At 37.9% G+C, this 25,231-nt stretch overlaps 1 protein-coding gene across 1 annotated transcript in view; it reads left to right on the forward strand.

Annotated features, from left to right (window-relative positions):
• Window positions 1–25,231, forward strand: part of LOC146138391 (complement C3-like) — a 36,299-nt gene extending 11,068 nt beyond the window's left edge. Inside the window, exons 10-38 of the mRNA XM_083394587.1 lie at window positions 713–856; window positions 1,479–1,589; window positions 2,213–2,366; window positions 3,311–3,426; window positions 4,076–4,286; window positions 4,789–4,929; window positions 5,729–5,924; window positions 6,531–6,665; window positions 7,058–7,160; window positions 7,652–7,801; window positions 8,108–8,278; window positions 8,759–8,971; window positions 9,525–9,637; window positions 10,587–10,702; window positions 10,915–11,036; window positions 11,263–11,384; window positions 12,103–12,196; window positions 13,106–13,215; window positions 14,026–14,113; window positions 14,493–14,657; window positions 15,126–15,231; window positions 16,543–16,700; window positions 17,946–18,098; window positions 18,680–18,833; window positions 19,320–19,495; window positions 21,421–21,580; window positions 22,207–22,407; window positions 23,210–23,426; window positions 24,328–25,231. Coding sequence (XP_083250713.1) covers window positions 713–856; window positions 1,479–1,589; window positions 2,213–2,366; window positions 3,311–3,426; window positions 4,076–4,286; window positions 4,789–4,929; window positions 5,729–5,924; window positions 6,531–6,665; window positions 7,058–7,160; window positions 7,652–7,801; window positions 8,108–8,278; window positions 8,759–8,971; window positions 9,525–9,637; window positions 10,587–10,702; window positions 10,915–11,036; window positions 11,263–11,384; window positions 12,103–12,196; window positions 13,106–13,215; window positions 14,026–14,113; window positions 14,493–14,657; window positions 15,126–15,231; window positions 16,543–16,700; window positions 17,946–18,098; window positions 18,680–18,833; window positions 19,320–19,495; window positions 21,421–21,580; window positions 22,207–22,407; window positions 23,210–23,426; window positions 24,328–24,487 — 4,260 coding nt within the window. The 3' untranslated portion in view covers window positions 24,488–25,231. The remainder of the gene's footprint in view (window positions 1–712; window positions 857–1,478; window positions 1,590–2,212; window positions 2,367–3,310; window positions 3,427–4,075; window positions 4,287–4,788; window positions 4,930–5,728; window positions 5,925–6,530; window positions 6,666–7,057; window positions 7,161–7,651; window positions 7,802–8,107; window positions 8,279–8,758; window positions 8,972–9,524; window positions 9,638–10,586; window positions 10,703–10,914; window positions 11,037–11,262; window positions 11,385–12,102; window positions 12,197–13,105; window positions 13,216–14,025; window positions 14,114–14,492; window positions 14,658–15,125; window positions 15,232–16,542; window positions 16,701–17,945; window positions 18,099–18,679; window positions 18,834–19,319; window positions 19,496–21,420; window positions 21,581–22,206; window positions 22,408–23,209; window positions 23,427–24,327) is intronic.

A 25,231-nucleotide genomic window follows, 5' to 3' on the forward strand; every position in this document is an offset into this window, starting at 1 on the left:
AATTTTGCTGGCGCGGCATGGGTCGGTCGTAATGCAATTAAATCGGAAGCGATTGTGCGTTTTATTGCTCGCGAAACTGCACGATGACGTCAAGCAAAATCACCCGGTTGCCTGTCGGTGTCTGCAATGCCTAAGCGACGGCCAGACGATGTTTGTTCTCCAAAAAATATAGGTGATAAAGTGACGAAACAATCGAAATAAACAACTAAAGTTTAAAAAAGCACGCGTTGTTCCAGCTTGCTTTTTGAACGAATAATTATGTACATTACTTAGTGTGGGATGTTCTTTGGACAGGGTGGCATTTACCATTGGCCCTCGGCAAGAATTAATTTAGGGATTCTTTTAGACTGAAAAATTAAACCGAGTGAAAGTAGATACACTTATCAGTGGTTATTTATTTCTTTGTCTTTCCCTAATTTGATGTTTTGTGGGGAAAAACTGTTGTTTGCCCTCATAATTGTGTTATATCTGACATAAATTACTTAAAATGTCTCACGGTAGTGTTTTTGTATTAGGGAGGCAACGTTATTTAAGAAAATATATAATTTTGAGTAAACACAAAATATAATAAAATACCGTTTATTGGCTGGTGCATTGTCAACAACTGGTACATAATGCTTGTCACTGCTGTATTATCTGATAACCCCTTTGACGTAGTGTTGTGTCACCTGAGTTAAAACTAGTTCTAGGCTAAACAGTGGAATTTTGTTAGACCGGCAAAGAAGGTGGATCACTTTCCACTAGCTTCACTGCGCCCGCGAATTCGCGCAACATGGTGATCATCGCAGCAGCTGACTACATTTCTGCGAACGGAAACACTTACCCTTCGTCCATTCAAAGAACCTTTCAACCACAGGTGAGGGTACACTGCCTATATCGCCTTAAATACCAATGTACAAATAAACTGTCTATATAGTTTGCTACTCTTAATCGATTATGATAAATTTTATTGTGTCCTGGACTGTTAAGAATGCAGTAACTCACACGCTCGAAGGTTAATTGTTCATTATAACCCTAGAAAATAAGTCACGGAACTCTAACAAGGAACCTGTTATTGTGTTAGCAACATTATTGCTTTATTGCTCAAGGATAGTTTACATGGACTTTATTTTAAACATCTCCACATTGGAATACTCTTCGGCCTACAGGGCGGGTAAACGTCTACCATCTTACTAAAATCTTTATTTTACTTGAGACCGAACATTAAGCTTAACGCGTGTTTCGCGCCCGCTTATTTTAGCAATTTTAGCATAAAACAGGCTAAATTCATTACGTGATTCTCACTACCCGGCCTTTGACGCATATGTTATAGTATGTTATGTTTCACTTCCTCAAATATTTGGAATGCTTATGTTAACCCCACGCTATGCCCGTTACAACGCGTTTTACGTTTGGCCAGTGTGGCAGAAATTATATTATCATTATCAATGTTGTTTTACAATTGAATAGCAACTCTAAAAATCTGTGCTTTTACTTAGACTTCGACGTACGACGAATTCCTTCAGATTGTTCTGCCACAGGGAAAGCTTCAGGTCGGAAAAATGATCGCCATCGAAATCAACGTCACGCCCTCAAGTCGTTACCGAACCGTACGTCACTACTTGATTGCGCGTTACGTCACATATTGCGGCCGATAAGTTTGCTTTGATTGTCCATCGCAACGTTTACGTCACACAACTGCGACCTGTTTGCCACGGCCAGGCCAGAGCAACTCTCATATATTACATTATTACGGAAAATGTAGTTGTATTTTGTGAGTAAACCATTGTAACCGGCAAATATAAGTAAATAAAATCCGTTGAAAAAAAAATTAAAAAATATTTGCTTAGTCTATTTTACATTTTTATTATATTGTATTAGTAGAGTCGGAAAACAATCACTTGAATGGTTGTTAAATTTTAACCGTCCGCTCAGTGATATAAACAAAAACTAAACAGTCTGGCTGTCATCCTAATTGTCAAGTGCTTTTTTCGGAAAATTTACTAGCAGCGAAAAACTTTTAGGCTCCAATTAAAAGTACCGCAAAGGTTGTACACAATTCATGTTAACAGGTTAGATTTCTGTATGATTTTTATAACTTTTCAGTTACCGGAAGAAGAAAGTATAGTGGACTTTAAAAAAGTCAGCCCTATTGAAACCGAAATTGTGTATAGATTTCACCCTGACGTTTGGCAAATTATGTTTTTTGTGCTCCACATACATCTCTTCGCAGATCGTTTACACCGTTACCGGTCGAGATCAGTTGTTGGAACGAGGGAAGGCTGCCGTCTCGCTCAACCGAAATCGCGTCGCAATCAGCTTCATCGTCACTCCTGAAATGTCCCCGCTCTCGCACATCACCGCGTATTACGTAACTCCAAGACACGGTAAAAATGAAATAGGACGTATAGGCTAGTTTACCAGGTTGAGCAAACCTGTGGTCAAGCCACGGGTTCCTTAAACACCCCAGTGTGAAAATAATTTTTCTTTAAATTAACTCACCCAAACGAAAAAGAGTACTCACCCAACGAAAAAGAGTCTTCTAAAGCCTGAAATAGCAGCACATGAAACTCGACCGCTAAACAAGCACCAGAATACTCCTGGAGGTTCACGAATTCCACGTTGGGAGATCGATAGATAAATAGATTTAAATTCATTTTGGAACAACGGTAAATACATGGAAAAGAAAAAAAAACTATAAAATAAGGAAGCGTCCGTAGTTCCCAGGGGGCGGCGAAAGACTGTTTATTCATCTAGTCAGCCGCCCCCTGGCCGTGATTCATTTTGAGTTAAGCATTGGAAACCACTAAATTAGGCGATGATTTATTGCTTGTTGGACGCAAGTGCCTTTTTTTTCTTACGAACGTTATTAGGTAAAGGCAACTTTTCTCTTGTCAAAATACCGAACTCAAATACCGAATGTCTCATAAAAATCCACAAATAGTCCAATGTAACTTTCATGTTTTGTATGTTTATATAGCCACGATACCATCTTTGTTGTATATGTAAAAGGGCGCATCTTTATGTAATCCAAAACCATGCGTAAATACATGAATTACTTTTTTATTTCAAGATCCGTGGCATGAACAATTCTTATTATTCAGGGCGTTACGTAAACACTTGTCCCACGCTAAAAACACATTTTTTGGTTGCCAAGGTGAAATGTTCACTTAAATTGAGTATCTAAATTTAATTGCGTATAATTCGTGACAGGTGGCAAACGGTAAAATGCTGCTTGGCTTAACTAACTGCGGAACTATCTACAAAAGGGACATTCGCCGATTTTTGTCATGGTAATCACGTGAAGTTGTATTTTTTTTTTAATTTAAAGCTTCGTCGTACATAACCGCGGACTCAGCACTGTTGCGTGTGGCCGATTCTTGCCAGGGCGTCGAACCCAGAATGCAGGTTGTCTTGGTTGACCAGGTGCCTTATCCTGGACAAGAGGTATTTAAGATGCACTCTATGAGGCTACATGCTATGTGGTTTCGTTTATATTACAGACACTGTAAAACTGTACATTTGGTAATTATTTCTACACTTCTACACTTTTTAGTTTAACGGTGTCCAAAGTCCTACTAGGTCATAGTTGCATGTTACTTTTTCGCTCTGGATATATTTATAACGAGCCCTGAAAACGTCTACCAGTTGGTCCGAAAAAACGACCGAAGATCTTTACAATCTCTTACTGTTTGAATAATTTTGGCCTAAAACCAGGCCAAATTATATATTTTAACACGGTGTAATGCTGTAAATATTCGATTAAATAACTTATGTCTTATCAAATCACTGCGTAATATAAAATTACGAAATTATTGCATTCCGAGCAGTATTTTAAATATACAGCTTTAAAAACAAAGCAAATAGAAAGTTAGATCACGCGCACAAATTGATGTAGATACCGCAACTTCATTTGACATGAGTTGGACTAAAACAACTAATTTTAACCCAAATAATTAGTCGAAATCCTGTAATTCCTATTTGAGTCATTTGTTCAAAAGAATTTATTCAATTGGAAGGAGTGTACTCAGTGTGCTTATTTCTTGTATGTGACTTTATTGAATAACACACTAACACAAAGCATCGTTTTGTGCAGTTAAGCATTGAGATTCTCGGACAACCGACGGCCTTTGTCGGTATGACGGGCGTTGACGCTGCGGCCCTGTCCCTCAGGAAAGATTACTTTCCGGAAAGCGATACCGGCGCTGCGACCACCAGGAAAAATAGCTTCGAAGTCTTGCGCAAGTTTGCCTCGAACTGCCAGTCCTTATCCATGCCCTCTCCCCAGTACGCTTTCAACGCCATTGGTTTGTGATGGCTGTTTTACTGTGTTATTTTTCTAAACAGTTAATTCATTAGAATATTTTCTTCTTTGTCGATTATTGGCTTTAGTGACAATAAAATTTGCAAGGGATGTTCAGCACTTCGTGTGCCATTCCGTTATCGAAAATATAAATAAATGGTAATTTAAGCCACCAAAAAAACTTGTTAACCCATAGGAGTGTTTATTATTTTTTTAATTAACACCAAGAAACCACACCTTCAATATTTTTTTATTACATGCGAAATAATCACTAACAAAAGGGTGTTATCGCTTGTCCTTGTTTAGATATAAAGTTAGGCATTAAAATGACACCGATATCACGCAAGTTTCGGTAGATTACCAATAATAACGTTGTGGTTTCTGCACTGACACCGGAAAACCAGACACTCGTTAATACCAGTTGTTGTGTAAAGATAACCATATCTTTTGTTGGAGAAGTGCATTTTACAGCAAACTTTACAAAGACTTGTTTTTAAACGCTACAGGCAGGAACCTTGCCTCGTCGGTCGCAAACGGAATGACGACACCTGGCGCCCCAGCTTGCAGCAACGCAACTACTACTAGGAGTTCAAGGAGAAGACGGCGCAGGAGTGTCATCGTCGATGCATCCCTGCTTCTTCGCAAAGGTGCTGATCGCAGTTGATAATTTTGGAGCATGATGTTTGGAGGTTGTAGTAAGACGTTATAGAAATATCAAAGCCCATACAGAAGTAGGCTATCATTGTAAACGTTTCGAGTAACTCTTTATTCCATTTCAACATCAACAATTAAGCAAAATCAGAATATGTTAAAAATGCGACTAAAGATTTTTTCCGAAACATTCAAAATGATACCAACTTCTCTATGGGCTTTGATAGTATTATTACGTGTTGTTATTTTACTTTCTTTCAATTATACGACCAAACAATTCCGACTAAAACATTCTTTTAACTTTTTTTGATGTTTGCTTGACAACTTAAAATCTTTGTAAAACGCGCTTGTGTATCATTAACCTGCTCGGTTATTTTTAAGGTCGAATTGAGGATCAATATCGACAATGTTTGATGTCGGTACGACTTTAAACAAATGAAGCAATTATCAGACATTTGCCAAAAACTGAAACATGCCATAATTTACTATACGCGGAGTATCTAAAGGACTAACATACCGTGTGTATACTGTGATCCGTATGCCGCCGTTATGATCAAAACCCTTTAGAAGGGCTATATCGCAATGGTTGTACACGTACCGTACAGTATGTGTATGCATTTTTCATTTACCGTTGTGTCTCTTTGAACTAAAAACAACGTTTTCTAACCATGCACAAACTAACACAAAATAATGCCGAGCTAAAAAAGTGACATTATTCAAACACACTGATTTGAACTTGCAGCAGCATATTAATATACACCAGCAATGTATTTATTTCGCCCATTTACCTGTCAGGATACAGCGGATTGAACTACGACTGCTGCGCGGTCGGAGCCAGCAACATTAACGATGTTGTAAAGTTCCCTGACGTGGCCACATACTGTGAGAAGCGAATGAAGCACGTGAAGGACCTGGATTGCCGCTCCGTCTTCTTCGAGTGCTGCGTCGAGGCCCAGTGCAAGAGGGGCAATTTGCCTGCAGCCGGATGCGGGTAACGTTTCGGTGTCTTTATCTGTGAAAATAACATTTTTTCTTGGTGTTTGATTTCACAAATATATTTGTCAGATTCGACTTTGTTGGTGTCAGAGTTGGATCAATTGTAATTTGTAATGTAATCAGAGTTTTTAATGTAATTATAATTGTAAGGTAATTGAGTCATTTTCATTCTGGGTAATTGTAATTGTAATTTGCTAAAATTTTTGCTCAATTGGTATTGAGAAAGTTGAAGTTTCAATTATGTTCCACGTTGTTTATTTTCTTTGTGAAGTGATGAGACTTTAACTGTTTTCCATATTTCCTCAGCAATAGAATACTTAGACCAACTGTAATTTGCAATTGGTGTAATTAATTGCAGTTTTTAATGTAATTGTAATTTGATTTAAAATATCCTAACTAACAACAGAATAACCAAGTAAAAGTCGAAGTCACCATCATCAGATTGGCATACTAAACTGTTTAAAAAAAGTAAGATTGGCTATGCAATTATATATAAGAATGGAGCACATGCCAAGTCTGTATCACAAAGGCTGGATTTCTTCGACAAGTCTAACTTTTTATAAACAACTTTTACCAACGAAAATCTGCTTTAATCATGCAGCATTGATCGGCGCGTGGTCTCATTCGGAAGCATAAACCCGACTGGAGGCACAGGATTCGAGGTTGTTTACAAAAAGGCCACAAGATTGCGGAGCAACTTTGATGATACCTGGTTTGCGATCGATTTTCAACTAGGGTGAGCCTTGGTGTTAAAAATGTCCCTTGCAATTTTAAAATTGATTTCACCGATTTAAAAACGCAACTTTCGTTTGTTAATCGAGTACAAGTCGCAAAACACGTTAGGCCTAATTTCATAGAAAAACAGAAAAAGTTAAATTGTGTTTCATGCAGCAACCCAAACAGATACTAATCACTAAGTATTTTTCAATATAATTTGATGATTTTTATGAAAAAAATGGTGAATTCGGTTAAGTTGTTTTCAAGTTTAAAGGAATTGGATGGTTCTCATTCGAGTCCAATTTATGAAATATAAAAAACTTCCAGTTTTGCAAGGCTGATCATACAGCCCAAATAGATTCAAGCAAGTAGACATGAAAAATCGTCAAGTATATACGCGTACAATTTTAGATCAAGCGGTCAGAGAATCTTAAACAATGCTTCTCGTCCGGGGATTCCACCTCTTCCGCACAGCATTACGTCTTGGTCTGTGGAGATGTTCAGCCTTTCGGCGGTAAGCTTCACATTCTTTCTTCGTTTAGTTTAGGCGGTCTATATGTTCGAAAGCTGCTTGAGACAGTGTTGATCTACAAAGCTTGACTGCCCACTTTTAAACGTATAAGTTGATATTGAAGTTGGTTTTATACCTTTTGGATCTGTGTTGAATACTAAACAGAGAAGATTTAGAAAGCTTTTGTACGAAAGCAAGTTAGTCAATAATATTTCCTAATTGGTTTGCGTTTTAGTTCTTATTAATTTTAGGGAATTAAAAAGAAAAGAATTGCTTCAAAGTAATTTAAACATATGAATAATAGATTTTATGCCAACTAACACTCGAGTGATTATTCGTCGAATCTTGTTGATCTTTTAAGAAATGATAGCTTCCTTTTGGGGAATGCAAGAAACGGTAGTAAAATGCGAAACATACTGGTACACGCGCTGCTGTAAGATATACATAATGCCCAACACGGACGAAACCTTAAAACAGCTGTTGTTTCTGTACAGGACTATGGCATGTGTGTGCTGAAGCCGTTCCTCTTTCCAGTCCAGCACGAACTCTACATAGACGTGAACGTTCCTTCGGTGCCCGTGATGAGGGGAACGCTTGTACATATCGAAATCACCGTGTTTAGCTATATGGGATCAAGAGTTGAGGCAAGAAAACGCTTACGTTGGCTTTTGTTTTCCATTTCATCGTCTTGTGCGATCATTTTGATCTCGTTAATGTCGAAAATCCGTATATACAATTCGAGTTTTGTATTGGCTAATATAGCTATATTTTGCTTCGTTAAACTCTTACCACTTTATTGCAGATATGCACTTCAGTTATAGTCGCAAAACGATATCCTCACAAGTTGAATTATATCCTTTTAGTTTGTAATGTGAAAAATACAGGTGCCCATTATGTCACAAACAAACTAAACTTTGAACAAAAAAAACTTTTTTGTATTCATTATAAAGGCTACGATAGTCTTGGAGGAAAAGGAGCACTTATGCGGCAGCCAAGACCAAGCCAGTCCTGGGGGTGTTACCAGGAGAGTTAGTTTGGACCCTTCCAGTCGGGGAATACCCAGTACGGAGGTGGTGCGGTTCAGTTTAATGCCGCTCAAGAGAGGAAAACATAAAATAAGGGTAAATTTAAACTCCTCTTGGGTAGAGGAGAGTTTCGTTGAAATTTGTTTCTTAAAAACTTTTGTTTTGGTCGCATATTTTTACACAAACTGCATGTATTAAAGAAAAGCGTAAACTTTAAACGTTACTCAAGATCTAACAAACCTATGCTTTTGGGGGAACTGGGAAGAGTATTGAACAGCGATAAACAATTAGTAAAACACGAATTTTAACGAAATAAATGGCACAACACGAAGCAATATTTGTTTATATCTTTGAAGTGTTCTTAGTTTACCTTATCTTGGTTAATAGCAGCTCTTCGTTTTGTTAGCCATATCACAAAGGCGTTTCCTCGAGCCAAAGTACGAAGTTATGTTCAAGTTAAAAACTCTTTCTCTGATTAACCTCATAGATAAAGCACATCCAGCGGAACTTACTCGAAAACAAAACACGGATATAAGTTACTCCTGCCAGTTGATTAACAGTTCTATTGAATTCCAGGTGACAATGAGCAGCTATATGAATACTCCGGAGCCGTCGGTGGTCGACAGAGTGGAAAAGGTTCTCGAAGTCGTGGCGGAGGGCGAGATGAGAAGGACTGTGATGTGGAAGCTGGTGGGAGAGCGACCCTCTTCCGTAAACAGGAGGAGTCCAACCAGTATCAGGAACCTGAAGCTCGATCTTCCCTCCGAAGTCATCCCCGGAACCGAAACGGTGATGTGAAACACGCGTTAGTTTGCTTATTATCCGCAACGTTTTAACTATAGTTGGGTTGAAATGATAAACAGCCAAGTCGGAGCAATGAGGAAAACTCGATCGGGGTTTTTAAAGGGCCGAATCATCTACTTCCAAATTAAATTGTGGGTCATCCAATTAAATAATATTTTTCAGTTTCTATTTCGTTTCATGTATCTGTCAAAATCTAAAATTATACACAAATTTCGCAAGAAAATGCATTTTAACATACTGTTTGTTATTAGGTTTAAGTAGATTAACTTGAATAATGTTATTCCTGTTCAACACTGAGGTGAATTCTGCTCAAAATATTTATTTCGAGTAATCTAAAAAAATGACACTATATAGGTAGAGAGTTAATAATTATGTCAAAAATTTACCACAATATCTGGCTGCAGCTGAGAACAAAATAAATAGTAGTACAATAATAAAAAGATGAAGAAAAAGGTTTTCATTCATTGTTGTTTGTACGCAATGCCTCACAGATAGTCCAGTTTCTTGATCAACTATACAATATTTTATTTGCACATAGGCTTCGGTGACTCTCCACGACATCGGTTCAGCAGCCATTCGTCGTCCTAGCCTCGACGCAGACGACAATACGATTGCGCAATACGTTTACTTGCTGCAGTACGCCGTTAACAGGTGCGTGGTTGATTGTACAGATTCACTACATCGGTTAGTTTCAAGTTGATTAAACCTCATTCTGATCTCATGGTGCCAGCTATTGCATTCCAAACCAGAGCAATAAGTTCAGACCACACAGAATGCTGTATAAGTCTGTTGAAAAGGCTGTATAGGGTTTCCCGAACTTTTTAGTCTTCGACCTATTTTTATATCATTAAAACTGTTTCAACCCTATATGATTGACCATTTTAAACAAAACATTTATCGTTGTCTTCTGAACTCATTTATTGCAGTAAATAGCGAATAAGTGGGACCGTAATATTTGCATTAGTTGGACCGTATTTTGCATTAGTTTTACATTGGAATGTATGGGTTCGGAGTCCGTTTAAAACCATTCGATTCCGACTTCCTTTTCCATCTTTGACTGATGAAATAATGTCGAGTCCCGAGATCGACTCCAGCCAATTTAATTAACTCCGTCGAGTCTTCCGACTCCACAGCCCTTTATTCCGTCCATCTACGTAAATAAACTAGGGTGTGTAAGGAGTATACCAGGACTCACTCATAGGGTTTTCATAGATAACTCACTCACCTACAATACGTGGATGAAAGTTATTCTACTCAACTTGATACTGCAAAGGCTCACATCGTAGCGAAATAATCTAACTCCGTCTAGTCCCGAGGTCGATTTCGATTTCGACTACGCAGCCGTAACCTATTTAAAATTCAGAAGAATTAATAACATTTAAATAAATGTAACGCTTCGTGTGAAATTGACACGAACGACCAATACTCTTTGCGGAAACCCCTGGTCAGCCGCGAACCTCCAGTTTGATAAGCTCTGGACGAGACCATTACTCAGCTTTATCGGGCGTTTTTATATTTACCGTTGTATTTTCTTTTTTTGAACGAATCATTATGAATAGTTGGTGAAATGTTAATAATTCGGCTTTGTTTTTCTTGACAGACTAAGATTAGCGAAAGCAGGAAACCACCTCACTGACAGCCAACTTATCAACATCACAAATGATGCGCAGAGCGCCTACGTCGGACTTCTTTCTTTCGCAAACGACCTGACAAATGGTATGATTGGTCTTTAAAGATTTAAATAAATGTGCAAGAAGCGCAAAGAGACCACGTAGGCCTATATCATTACCCGATAGCCGACCGTTTTGCTGGTACATTGGTGTTCCTCCGGAATTATAAAAAGTTAAAAATTCTTATAAATTTATATTGTTAACTACTCGATCAGGTAACCAGCATCATTTGTTAGTTCACAATATGCTTGACTTTAGGTTCCCTTCCGCAATACGCGTTCTCTTACATTCCTGCACCCCAATCAAATGTGGATCTTTGGCTTACAAGCACAACCTGGCGACTGCTGGTCGAATCTGCTGAACTGCTGGCGCCAGACGAGGTTTGCACTTGCTATAATGCTTACGCCCACTTGAACAATTGTCAATAGAAGCCTAAAACGTTAACACGCTATACCTGTCTTAGTTTTATTGGTCACAATTGAACAAATTAATCATACCCTAATTCTCACTTGAAGTTACGTATATGGCTATGCGAACATCTTGTGTTTGGTGCATGTCTTGTTTTAGTTCTTTTGAAAGCGTAATCAGTTCGTTAATTGTGTTTAGAAAATACTACAAGGCTGTCTCAACTGGATATTGAGGCACCAGAACATGAGAAGCGGGCTCTTCGATAACCAGCCAAAAGCAGCCCCGTCAAGAACTAAGAGGTCGTCCTGTCAAGAATTAAGGTAATATAATAGTTTCAGGTAACACTCTGTATCGGGAATATACAATAGTACAGGGATGTCAAACCTTTCAGCAGAATGGGCCGCACTGGCACTTCAAAAATTTCGATAGGCGGAAAAACCTATTAAGTTAAATGGGTGACGTCATAAGTTACGTCATAAAACAACTTAACTTATAAACACCCGCTCTTCAAGAGTGAACTCGTGCGTAAATATGCAAGTAATTAAAAAGATCCGCAAAAACACACATTTGAAAAAACACCAATCTTGGTTAGCAATAATGGTGCACAAAAGTGTTCGACGGATGTTAAAATACGACATTAGACTAGATTATACCGGTAGTCTTAAAAAATATAAAATTAGGGCATTAGGCCTACATCAAATACTGCGAGTTCTACACGTTTTGATAATAGTGAAAACATTGTTTTAAATAAAGGCTACTGAAAGTGAAAATTAGTGGTGGGCCGCACGGAAACATCAAGCGGCCGCAATGCGGCCCGCGGGCCACGGGTTGGACATCCCTGAAATAGTAGATTAAAAAAACATATATATTTATTTATTTAACAAATAATTGATCCATAAAAATTACTATTTTATTCTTGTACGATTTGGCGATAAAATGAATTTTTTAAGCAAAAAATAACCAAATGAAAGTATAGGCAAAATGAAAGTAGGAAATACACCATATACGCCCTTCAATATCAAAACCGCGGTTGTTTAGATCAAAGCTGGATCGCAATAGATGTCGCATGCGTCGAAGTGTGGACAAAACCAACCTGAGATTACCCAAGTTCAAAAGTTCGAGGGACAGAAAGGTAACGAGAACCGGATCTGTAAATCATTTGGTGTAGCACTTCAAAGAAACAGGACATGTTTTAATCTAGGATTAGGTTGACAAACCTTTTAACCTTGAGCTATTTGGTAATTTTGTTTCCTATTTCAGTCGAGTCTGCTTGCCTGTAAAAATGACGCTTTTACACTTTTATTAATGTGTCTTAATAACAAGCATCTTACCCATTTAGGAAATGTTTATTCAATATAATATTCCACATATTGCTTAAATCTCGGCATTAATTGTTTGGCAATGGTGTAGCGTTTATTTATTTAGTTTTAACGAATCCTAATACATTCTAACAAGTTCCCACAATCTTTAGTATTGAAAAAGTGTTGACTCGTCTGCATTGTTCTATTAGTTTGTGTTTGGTAGTGTTTCCATATTGAGATAAAGCTTTCGAATCCAGTTTCTCTTAAAAGTTAAAGCGTATAACCCAGCGGTTCCCAAACTGGGGTCCGTACAACACTTTTATAGGGTCCGCAAGGAGAATTAGTCTTAAAGTTTTAACGCAACTTAGGCTTTAGCGAACGTTTTCAGTGTTTTATGATGTCATGTCATAATGTGACGTCATAAAACACTATTATGCTGTACTACCTGCTATCAGCGAATCGTTTGCTTTAGTCAGAAAGTTGTTAAGTTACATTAGAAAGAATCGTGACTGCACTAGCGTACTACAAGAAACATGGTTTAACTAAACCTCAAATTTTTATAGGGCGGCGAAATATCAAACTAATTGTAAAGGGTACGCCAGGCTAAATTTTTAGAAAAGTTTGGGAACCGCTGGTATAACCCTACATAACTCTTTTTTGCAGTCATTACGCAAAACAATGCACCCTAACACATTTGACAACGATCTAGCATTTAAACATTTGTGAGAACGCATTTTTAGGTCTACAGAACTTCGGTAATCGGCATCGAAATGCACGTGGTGCGCAAACGAGTCATTGAATGGAGTGCGGGAGGGCTGCATCCGTTATTGCCAAACAACGAAATCAGCAGGTCAGTCGGATTCCTCAACGTTCACAGTCCCTAATGGAGATTTCGAAATACAGCCGAAGCCGATATTATTTCATCGTATCGGTCTAATATTAGGATGTCAACGGCACTTTAACATTAAGAAATTATTGTATTTTGCTTAAATTAGCTGCCCTAATGTAATTTTTGATTATATAGCATGTTTTTGCGCCCATATGGGAAGAGTATACTAATACTGGTATTGGTTTTAGGAAATCGGCTTCAATACTGAGCGATTTATAACTGGAAAGACACTTTTATCAGAAAATATTACTTTCATAACAAGTTTAATACATTGAGTAACGTTAAAGCAGATTTTCGAACCAATACCATGGTTTAGGTGCCTCTTACATGATTAAATTGTACATTTTTGTTAACCATTTTTGAGGTTCTATCCAGATGGCTGTATTTTTTTGCCCAAAATACTGTGGGTAACTAAATAAATAGGAGATATCGGATAATTTTACTCTACCCATACCAGGGGTTCTTAAACCAGGGTCCTTGACCCCTTGAGTATACGACGAATTAAGATGTTAGTATATAATAAAAGAAAAAAACATAAAATTTTTTTTAAATAAATAAATTTTAATAGAAAAAACGCTTTAGCGAGTTTATTTAGACTTCATTTCAGTTTCACATTTTTTGGACCCACTGGTTTTATATTATGACTCATTTCTAAATTTTCATGCCAAGTTTCCGCGCGAAACCAAAACGTTTTTTTATGGATCAGCGTTGAAAATATGATTTATGAATCCCAGATCTATACCATTATTTAAAATAACGATACCTTCGCAGGGATAACCGACTTAAGAGCGTGAAGCGTTTGAAATTGGACTCGTCGGTGAGGTTGGCAGCAGCATTCGTTTTGGGAAGAATACGTCGAGTAAGACATATACGTTTTACGAATTATAAGCAAACTGTTTGACAGATTTATTTGTTTTTTTCGCTGCTTGATGGCCAGACAACCACTAAAGTTTCCTGTATAAAACAAAGTGTCAGAAAGCTTATTTAGAAATCTCAGGTTTCGCACATCTTTTGTTGACGGTTTTATACCAACTATATATAAGCCAACATATTTACGCTGCCATACACGTCAGAAAACTGTAAAGCGGTTTTGGTTGATGTGTGGAATTTTGCAGACATATGTAATCTTCAGCACGAAGTCTTAATTGACTAAATGCTTTTTCTAGCACAGCAACTACTGATAGTATATTATTGATAACGTTTTATTTCCAAAAATTGATGACGTTTCATTTCCAAAGTTACACAAGTTGAGAAGTAGTGCAATTACGCTCACTTCATCCTCACTGTTCCTTCAACTGGCAATGGGCCGTAACGCGCACAGGCTTCTCCCAAAGCTGACTGCCTCCACTGCAAAGTTCATCAGGCCCGAGAATAACAACCAGGCCGAAGTAAAATGGATTAAAGTGAGTGTGGACCTGGCAAGTTAGGCAAATGCAGGATAGAAAAATAATAACGAAAAACAGATTTGTTAAATAAAATAGTTGCTTATTACGAAAGCACTTTGAAAAAAAGAATATGTTTAGAGTTTTCATCCATCACTTTAACCAGTTTGATCGTGCTTTTCGTGAATCCAATAACATCTAACCTAATATTTTAACAAAATAAACGCACAATCATGGTGTTTTGAAGGTTGCGTCGTTGATGTCATTATCAAGTTAAATTTGTCACATCACGTTTGAACGATACGTCGAGAGGTCGCCTTTTTCGAAATGTTAATGCCCCTCCTCAAACAAAAAGTCTGAATCCGCCACTGCATATATGTTGTTCTATATTTCATCTGAATTAAATTTTACCTAACTTTTTATAGCTTTAACTTACATTGGTGAAAAAAAATAAACACCATATCTCCGAGACTTACATCTTTCTTTAAGGCTATTACCGCGGACGAGAGCACCATGAACGAAAACCAACGGATTCAAGCCAAGTCAGCCACTGTGGAAGCCACGGCCTACTATTTGAACAGGCTGGCGCTCAGAGGTAAGGCCGTCACCTTAGTATAACTGTCACAAAACATTTTGCATCATTTTGTTGAAGTGGTACGCTCTGATATAGTTTATGGGAATCGTTACCTTTAATCTGCTTTTTCCTTTTTTATTCCCATTAAAGGCTAATTTTTAAACTCACCCATTACCCAACACTAACCCCAAACAGGGGTAAACAACCCCATGCTATAATAGCGGCGCCGTAATCGAGGTTCAAACAAAAAAGCCGAAAAGTTGACACCAAAACATCCAACGTCAGACCGATGAGTCCGATTATTTCATACCATTTTCTTACAATTTAGGTATTATTTTGTCCAGTTAGACCTTATTTCGACAGGTTTAGTTGTTTTTTTAGACGATGGTTGGAAAACTAGTGCTGTATATTTATACTCCTGGTATGGGGTAAAAAAGCTGTTTTTAAATTCGACTTCCGGCGATTGAACGTAACATAGGTTTTTGTTTTAAATATTTAGGAAAAATAATAAGTTACGCATTATTGCATAAGGTTGAAATGCCTGCCTTGAATAACCATTTTCGTTGAATTCTGCTGTACAAAATACAATTAACAAAAAACGCAAGTATACACCGTCGAGAACGTCGCGGCACACCTGGCATGGTCTTGCGGCACACCTGTTGCGGAGCACTGCCCTAAAGCACAAACAGCGCCTGAGATAGCCTACCTAACCTGTGCATTGAGGAGGTGTATTTGCCTCGTGTTTGACATGCATAAAAGGAATTTTTTTGACTGTTTAGAAGTTATTCGGCCACAAAAACAGCTTGCGTCTAATCAAAACGCGATAATAAAACAATGACATACATGCATGGACAAGCAAATTCGTTTTCTATCAAGCAAGAGGCATCGCGATTCACATAAATAAACAAAAAAGGTCATTTTCTTTCCCAAAAATCAACCAAAAAATAAAACTTTATTTTGTGCAACTTTCTCTTTTAAAGTTAGCGGGTTAAAAGTAATTTCTTCTTACTGTATGTTTAACCTCGCGAAATTTAGACTGATTTTGCAAAATAGCGCGTTCATCGCTGCTGTTTCAACATTAAGAAACTTTTATTGCCAAATTTTATGCTCAGTGTTTTTTATACAAATTGTATGCTAAGTTCTTATAAGAAACACTCTATTTAAACTTGGACAACGCCTTGAATTTCATCTGATCATTAAATAAAACGAACATGGGATATAAAAGGGGCGATAACGGTGGAAAAATGTGCACAAACAATGCGAGACAAGTTACAATTCGCACGGATCGAGTACCAATTTTTGCTGATGCATTTTGTTGTTAAACGAACTTAGACGCCCGAACTCGAGACGCCCCAAAGTTCTTCAACTACCTGGTGGAGCGTAACGACCGCTGGGTGTCTTTACGCGACAGCCTGGCTGCGATGAGAGCCGTCGGAGAGTTTGCGATTAGCGATGCGAACAGCCAGCGGCCCAACACTTTGCGGGTTCAGGTGAGATGATGTCTTTATTGTAGAGGTTCTTAAACCGGGGGTCCATGTATACAGGTTTTTTTTTTAAGGTTTGGTTTGGGTGACTGCTAAGTAGTTTTAAGAGACCGCAAGTGTTTCATTTAAATACTAAAAAGTTACAAGTCCAAAATTTGGGAAACCGATGGAGAAATTATTCAAAACACCTTAAAAAAAACACTGCATGTATACCCCTTGGGTGTTCGTGAAATAGTTCTAGGGGTCGGTAAAGGCCTAACTAAAATATTTGTATATATTTGGAAATCCATTTATTAAGAAGATAGTTTAATTAAAAATAATACGTTTTTGCACTGAATGTATTTTGACTCTATTTCACTTCCACATTTTTGGGCCGGAAACAGTAGATTTCTGAAGTTTATTTGTATTTTGGCGTTAATTTATGACGCCATCTCTTTCTTGATTGCCCTGGACCATGCGAAGCAAACAGAATTTGTAGGGGAAGGCGTTAAACAAAGTTTAAGAAACACTGCTTTATGGCATAAGGTTGCCTTTGTTATGGCACGAAATTTTAGCGTCGTCTGTGAGATGGCACACACGCATGTATAGCTTAACCGTGTAGGTAGCAAATAGACCGTTGTGTGCAACGAAAACTTTTTTAACCTAAACCTCCAAGAAAAATATTTCTAGTTTAGCTTCATATTTAAAAAATATCAAAAATTACATTCGCTTAAATTCGTCGATAAGGCAACTAAAACTAACTCAAATAAAATCATCTTGTTGTTGTTGATCAGTCTAATTAGACAACTATTTGTTGTTTGGACAGTCTCGACAATGTTTCATTGACTTAAATAATTAAGTTTATGCAAGTATTTTTTTTAAATGACTTGATTAGTATTTTGGCAAAACGGCTTTACTCGACAGTTTATTTTGACGACTTGACTTGAACTTTTTTAGTCATTTAGACGAATTACTTTAATAATCTTAAGTGTTTTAATAAAGATAACTTATTTTACAATAAAAACACATTTCTTATTCTAAAATAATGCTTGGTACGGTATTTGTTTAGTTTTATATGTTTGCTGTGCGATATATTGTTTGAAACTATTTCAATTCTCTAAATTTTTTTGTAATTATTGAACCTAACGCGACAAGTTGATTTGCCAATGACTTCTTGACAACACTGGTTATCGAAAGTGTGGTATTTCACAAGCAGAAAGATACTACCTTCTTTATTAAAGCAGCTAAATAATGCCTTCTTCATCTTTTCAGATAAGCACGCCTACAGACCCAGCCACACCGATCATATCACCAGCGACACTCGGCGACCAAGGACCCACAGTGAGTAGCGCCACCTTGCCCCTGACGAGCGACAGCCTCTCGGTTACAACACTGGGAGGAACTGGACAGGAGGCTTGGTTAGAGGTGAGCGAAATAAATACTCTTGTTGACCGACTCAGTTGCCCCTTTTTGGGTGATTTTTTGCGTTCGTGCGGAAGTCAATGCCAGTTTTGGGACGGAAACACTTTCGTGTAACTTCAATACAATACCGTACGAGCTTTCAGTGTCATTCACCCTGACGAAGGCGACTTGCACATGGTTGCCAAAACGTTGGTAAAGAATTACAATTACCAGAAGAGATGGTTGTTTATTTATATTACTAGGCCTGGTAGCAACAGTTTATATATGACGTCACGTTGTGCAGTCAAAACGTAACGTCGTAAAGAAGTAACCACACGAAACTTTTGGGCTCCACACGATTTTATGAAAATGAGCTAAGACATAACACAAACAAAACTAAGATTCGCGAAACCTTTTCGAAAATACATGATCAAAGTAGGCAAAAATACATTTTTGGTGGCATGATCACGCCCCCTGAATCCGCCCCTGCTCACCATTTATTTATTTTCTCTCGTCTGCTAACGACCCCTCTGAAAAACTACACTCCATTAAAAAAAAGCATTCCGGTTTCTTTTTCCCGGTTAACAAACGACCTTCGATTTCAGCTCAATTTGGAGTACAATGTTGCCACGCGGTCCAGTCCTGTGCCAGGAGGAGCCTTAGCAGCTTCAACCGGAGCTTCGACAGTTATCCGGGATCTGAACGCGTGTCCCTACAACGCCACGGTGAAGGTGAAGTCCGTCTCGCCGTTTATGGCGTGTGAGTATGCAGTTTAATTTACTTTTACGTCTTTTTATGCTGGAGGTTGTTGTAGAGTGCGGCAAAGGGCAGGTATATATTTGTTTTTCATAAACGAGAGCGCAGCGGTGCAGCTCTTTACTTTTTCCACAAACATTGTCCTCAACCAAATATAAATCCAACTGTAAAATAGCGGAGTTCAATATTGTGGTCTAATCATTATTCCTGGAGAACGTTCAATATCCATGGAAATGCGCAAAGTTTGCCCTGATACGTTTCGGAAGTACACTAATATCTTATTTGACTTTCCTTCGATTTAAAGAGAAATGGTCGTTTTCAATAAAATTTTGACTTTTTTGTGCCGTAATTTCTATGGTGTTAATCATAAAATTGACATTTTAATGTTGACCTGTTGTTAGGCAAAAGATACTTTACTTTAGGCACACGTCCATCCTCGGGGAGAAAAAAACGTCAAAATACAACTCTTTTACATTCCCACATTTATAGTTTCAGTGCACGGAGCCAGCACGCGATCGTCGCAACGACTAAGCAAAGAGTTTTACTCTGTCAACCTCGTGGTCAAGTTTAACGAGGGGCCACTGACTGAAGTGGAGCAGCAAACCTTCGTCGTTGACATCGGCCTTGGAACTGACGTCACGCCGTTGGAGAGCGATTTAAAACTGGTAACTGCTTTATTTTGGATGAGACCTATAAACTGGGTTGGCATGCCGTGCTTATTTGTAAGATTTGTGCTTATTTTGGGTTGCATCGTCATACTGACGTGATTAATTTTTAAGGAGCGTGCTTATTTTTGAGTTGTGTGCTTATTTTGTCTTATTTAGAATTTATTAAGCCTCACTACAGTTTCTATCTCATGGTCCTTTGTTTAACGACCATCAAGTTATTCAATCGTAAATCTGGTCTTTTGTTAAAAAAGTTCGTAAACCCTGGCCGAAGGCGTCACGTCTCCTTTTGTATTGAATGTTCTGCCAATTCACCCAAATAAACGAATTTTTTGGGGATTCGCCCGATTAAACTGTACTTGGCGCAAAGAACAAAAATTTTTTTAGGATTATCTGTAGTTGGATTCCCTCCAAAAATGCTGGTTTCTCCCCGATTATTAGTATCGTGCTTATTGTATGGTCTTAGCAGATGGTAACCCTGTCTATAAAACCAAGAACTGTGCAGTTTTACAAAATTTGCATGCATAGGTCAGTTAACTAGAAAAGGTCTGAGCCTTAAACTTACAACAAAAGGTTTCTTATTGCATCTTTGTAAAAAGAACTACCAGAAACCTTCAAACAAATATGGAAAAATATACACTCCAAAAAAATTATCCTGCAAAAGTGTTTCCACGGTATTATGACGTCACTGACATTCGTTATGGGTATCAAAAATGATTTTAAACACTCGACGTTTAGTCTGACATTTTAGACTTAATATAACAGAATAGTGCAAGTTATGACGTCATCAATGTGTCAACAACAATAAAATGCTTTACTGGCCTTGTGAGGTCACAAGAGTGGTCACTATGGAATTGTATGCGTTTGGATTGCGTATCGTTGGTAATGATAAACTACTGCTCGTAAGAGTGATGTCATTTATTATTATTATGTTTTTGTATGAGCTTTCGAAGTTTTTTAAAGTGTAACGTATTTGAGTTAGAACGTTTAACTTACTAATCGCAATATAGCCATGGTCCGCCGTGTGACTCGTAAACTATATAACGTATAATTTCTGTTTTATTAGAGTCTAAGGATCTAGATCAGGGGAACCTTTTTACGTATGTTTTACTATCTCAATAGGCTATAAATGAATATTAAATTTACCCCCAATATATAATGTGGTGCCAATTTGAAAAAAACAAAAGTAACAAATTACATCAGTTATATTCAGTGCGACGACTGCCCTTATTTTTGGCAAACGAAATGACGCCGTGGGGTAAATTTACCCCAGGTTAAGAAAGGCTGGTATAGACTATAAATGCCGGTATTTTAAGCGATTGGCTAATCTCTGTCATGTGCCAAATGCGAGACGTTTTTTTTTAATTAAAAGTTTTATGCATTTTTTTCGCGCTTCATGCAATTAGATTAGACTGCAGCTGCATGTTTGCGCACGCGAGTTTGCCCGAGAACCGCAAGATTATTGGCTTTAGAACAGTGGTTCTCAACCGCCGGTCCGCGTCAACCTTCCGGCCGCTCCGCCAAATATATCACAATTTTATATCTCGATTGCAAAATGGAAGATGTTGCAGGCTTGAATCAAATTTAGAACTTCGCCAGTTGCGTAATTTGCAGCATTGTGACGTAACATAAAGGTAATGGCTGGTTTAAGTCAACTTTAGGACCAGTTGTATGTAAAAAAAAAACATTCTTTGCTTTTAAGTTGCATATTTTTGTCGTAATTAAATTTTGGGTTGATTTTGATTTTTGAAGGTCCGCCTGTCCGCGAATTCTGTTTTGAAATTTTACCGGTCGGTAAGCTCAAAAGGTTGAGAACCACTGCTTTAGAACGTAACATTATAACGTAAATTTGGGTTGTCAAAACTAAATCGTCAAAAAATCCTGACTTCTTACGTGTTATCGCGCTACTTTTCTTTCACGTACAGCTCACCAACCCGGTGGAATCGTGGATCGACCATTACCGGCTCACCAAACGCGCCGTGATACTCTACATAACCGGGGAGTGTGACATCTCCTTACGCTTGAAAGCGCCAGCAGGAACCTTGACCGACTTTCCCGTTCGAATTTATCCGGCCGCATTTCCAGGTAAATTTTGTTGCATTTCATATTCGATATTTCCAGTAGCATATTTTCGGTTTACAAATCGATTGTAGCCAAATGTAGACATAAATCCACTTCCGTGTGAGATTTAAGAATAAATGTTTTTTTCAGTTTAATTCGAAGTATTTTTAAAACCATCTTTGCGTTATAAATATAATTATAGGTAATACGATCGTATCCTATGCAAACCTATTTTATTTTGAAATTAGGCATGAATAGTTTTTTTTTATTGAATTATAAGTTTCACAACCACCTTTGCATTATGAAAATGATTGTAGGCTACTGCTAAGAATAGTATATGGTAAAGACCAAGGTTATCATAAAGCCACTTTTTACTGACAGATAATTCAGTGTTGATAGCCTGTTTTGGTTTAGGCTTTTTTATCAAATGTCCCGATTTGAAATAATTGGGGACCACGCAAAATAGCTTGCCTGCTTTAATTAAAGAATTACATTTTTCTACAAATGACTTGACTTGGAGTTTAACTTTGGAGTTTAAGCTTAAAATGACTTTTGTTATGTAGAATGCAATTGTATTACAATAGCTGTTGAAAAATATTTTACAGGCTTTTCAGGGTGACGTTCTTAACATTCACATTTGCTGTTCACAGACCAGAAATGTACCGTGTCGTATCGCTTCACCCAACCGCTGATCGCGAACCTTTGCGCCGAAGCGGACAGCACGTCGTCAAGCAACATGTGCGCATGCGCAGTGGGCCACACCTGCCCGACATTCATCAAGAAGTCGGTTTCGGTTGGACGCACAGCGAACGACAGGGTGGCGCTCACTTGCAGTTCGGACACGACTTACGGTGAGCAAGCGATAGTGCTGTAATGACTTAAGTCAATTACCTGACTTAGGTGCACTCAATCCACTGTTTTTAAATGACTTGAGTTGACTTTTTGGGTGAAATGACTGGACATGTTTTAAGTCTCTTGGACAAATTTGTCAAAATTCGGCTTTAGTTGTTATGCTTCATGACGTCGGTTGGAAGTTTAAACAGATGTTAAAATAGGGGCGTCAAACTAAAGTGCTGTACTAAGATTCGCGTGAGATAATTTGAGTGCGTCGCCCCAGCGTAACTAAGAAACGAAATCTATTTTACAACCACACAATGTAGCCTATTTATTCCATCTGCTATAGGTTAATTTTTAATATATATGCGACGTTTTAGTAGCATATATAAAACATAAGGGAAAGAGTGGCATGGACAGCGGGCACCAGCATACATGTTTTCAATCGCGAAAGTACCACGATTTAAAAAAATGCTCGCAGTGTAACGACTTCAACTTGCGCACCTGGTTGTCAATTAGGATTGTTTTTTAGTTTTCATACACGTGTCAAAAAGCAGCTAATGATTCCATTTAAGACAATATTGGAAACAGCCAAACATGCACAAACAGGGTCGCCAGTGTAACAACCCTGTATTAAAAAATTTAAAAGTGTCTTTTAAAACTGTTAAATTTTTTTCGAAAGAACGAGCTGAGTAGAAAATATATAACACCGAATACGCTCAACGTATGGTTATTGTATTTTATTGCTATATGCCAAACATGGGTAAATTTTTTAAACTCTTTTTTACTTGAATCCAAAAACGTTTGCTGATGTTGCAGCCTTGCGCATCCACATCGACGTTGAGCCGGTAGAAATGAACAACTGGTTAGTGCTGAACGCCACAATCATCGAAAATTACAAAAGCTGCGGCGCCGCCAACGGCATTACCAAGAACAGCGTCCAGACCTTCTGGATCAAAGACGCCTGCGACAGAGTATACAGGTCCAACAAGGAATACCTTGTGCTTGGAAAGCACGCAGTGCAAAGCAACGGACGGTAGGTTATTTGTTTGTTGCAAAAAAACAGCAGCTAATAAACCCTTTAAAAGTGATTCCGAATCTGATTCCCTTGTATGTTTCAATAGACTATTTGTAGTAGGCCTATAATGGATAATTCATGTTCAGTATAGTAATTTTACAACAAAAAATAGATAGGCCTATATAAAGATTGAATCGCATGGAAAAATTCATTTCGTTTGGGTCGGTTCGTAATGATAATTTAATTTAATTATGGAAGTTCAAAGAAAAAAATATATTTGACGCATTACATTGAAAACAAAAAAAAAATCTTTAAACCCAAATTGAATTATTTATTTCGTTTTTACTGTATTGAGTTCAACATTAATTTAGTGAAGAAGTAATTTAGTGACGCCTCGTGCCCCCGGATAGCCTACTCTTCATATTAGTTAGACGAGGCTATTTAGGGCAGTGGAATTTCTAAACTGTGGGCCATGACCCGGCAGTTGGCCATGAGACTACTTTAAGTGGGCCATTGAGACTACCGGTATTTTAAGTGGTGCTATTTAAAAATATTGCAACTAGACATTTGTTTTACTAGAATAGTTATTGGCATAAACTGTGCGCGCGAGTTGTTTAACATCGATAGAGTGATCAGAAACTTAATAAAGTTGCATTTGTTGTCAAACAAATGGTAATAAGGAATAAAAATGTTTGCAATATTGAAAAACTTTTGTTAATCAATATGCACTAGTCATAACTAGAGGTAAAAAAACACATATATTTTATAAAAAACATTGCGCCTTGGAATAAAATAGTTTGTTAACCACTGACGTAAGGTATGTTAAAGTCTGACTGTTCCTATATCGAAAATAAAAGTAAAAAAACACAGTTTGCGTATGCTATGTCGCAATTCCCGTCACTTCTTTGTTTCGCTGCAGAAAGCACAAGCTTCTGCTTGACGCCAACTCGTCGGTGGAGTGGTGGCCTGCGTCGAGGTGCACATCCTACACCGGCACCAAGAACACCATCTGCAACGCGCTCGACTTCTACCACTACCTGATGTCCGACCCCACCTACCCTTGCCAGCCGAGCTGCTGAGACGAGGAATTCGTTTTGGTCAATTTATAGAGCACCATATCAAGGCGTCTGTTTCGAATCGAAACAATCTCCAGAAGACAAACAATCCTATATTTCACCAAACCATTTCAATTTTTTTTTTGTATTTTGCTTATTCGGATTTGTCCCGTTCGGAAGTGACACAGTTCAAGACGCTATAAGATGTTGACATATTTAGCAATATTTTTCGATTGTCGTTTTGCAGAACATTTTCCCAAACGCTTGGTTTGTAGGCCTAACTGTCACAATGCAACTGCTTCTGGTTTTCAAGAGCAAAATCAATTTTACGCTGTCTCCTAGTTTTTTTCATTTATTATTTCGCAGTACTCACACGACGACAACGCAGTTTATTTGCATTTATGTGCGTTTTACTAAAAGCTTTTCGCAAATACGGAAACTCTTCGGAGTACCTCCACTACAGTGATTGGTGAGGTAACTTTATTGGATTTTGAATATGATCTAACAGATAGTTGATTACGTCCAAAAGAAAGATTCTTGATCGCCATATTATGTTGATGACTGGTTAAATCAATATCGGACATAATAAAGTTTTTTTATAGATTCGGCGTCAAAGAGGTGCCTATCGTATGTGGAATTATCGCAAGTAGTTGTCGAACTATGCTAAGGACCATTTGACCAAATGTGTAAAACTGAATGTAGACCACGTTAAGTGTAGAGAAACCTTGTCACACTTTTGACTTCAGTACATTTAAATAAATGACTTAT

The sequence above is a fragment of the Ascidiella aspersa genome, chromosome 7 (genome assembly GCF_963924565.1).
Source record: "Ascidiella aspersa chromosome 7, kaAscAspe10.2, whole genome shotgun sequence".
In the NCBI taxonomy this organism is placed as follows: Eukaryota; Metazoa; Chordata; class Ascidiacea; order Phlebobranchia; family Ascidiidae; genus Ascidiella; species Ascidiella aspersa.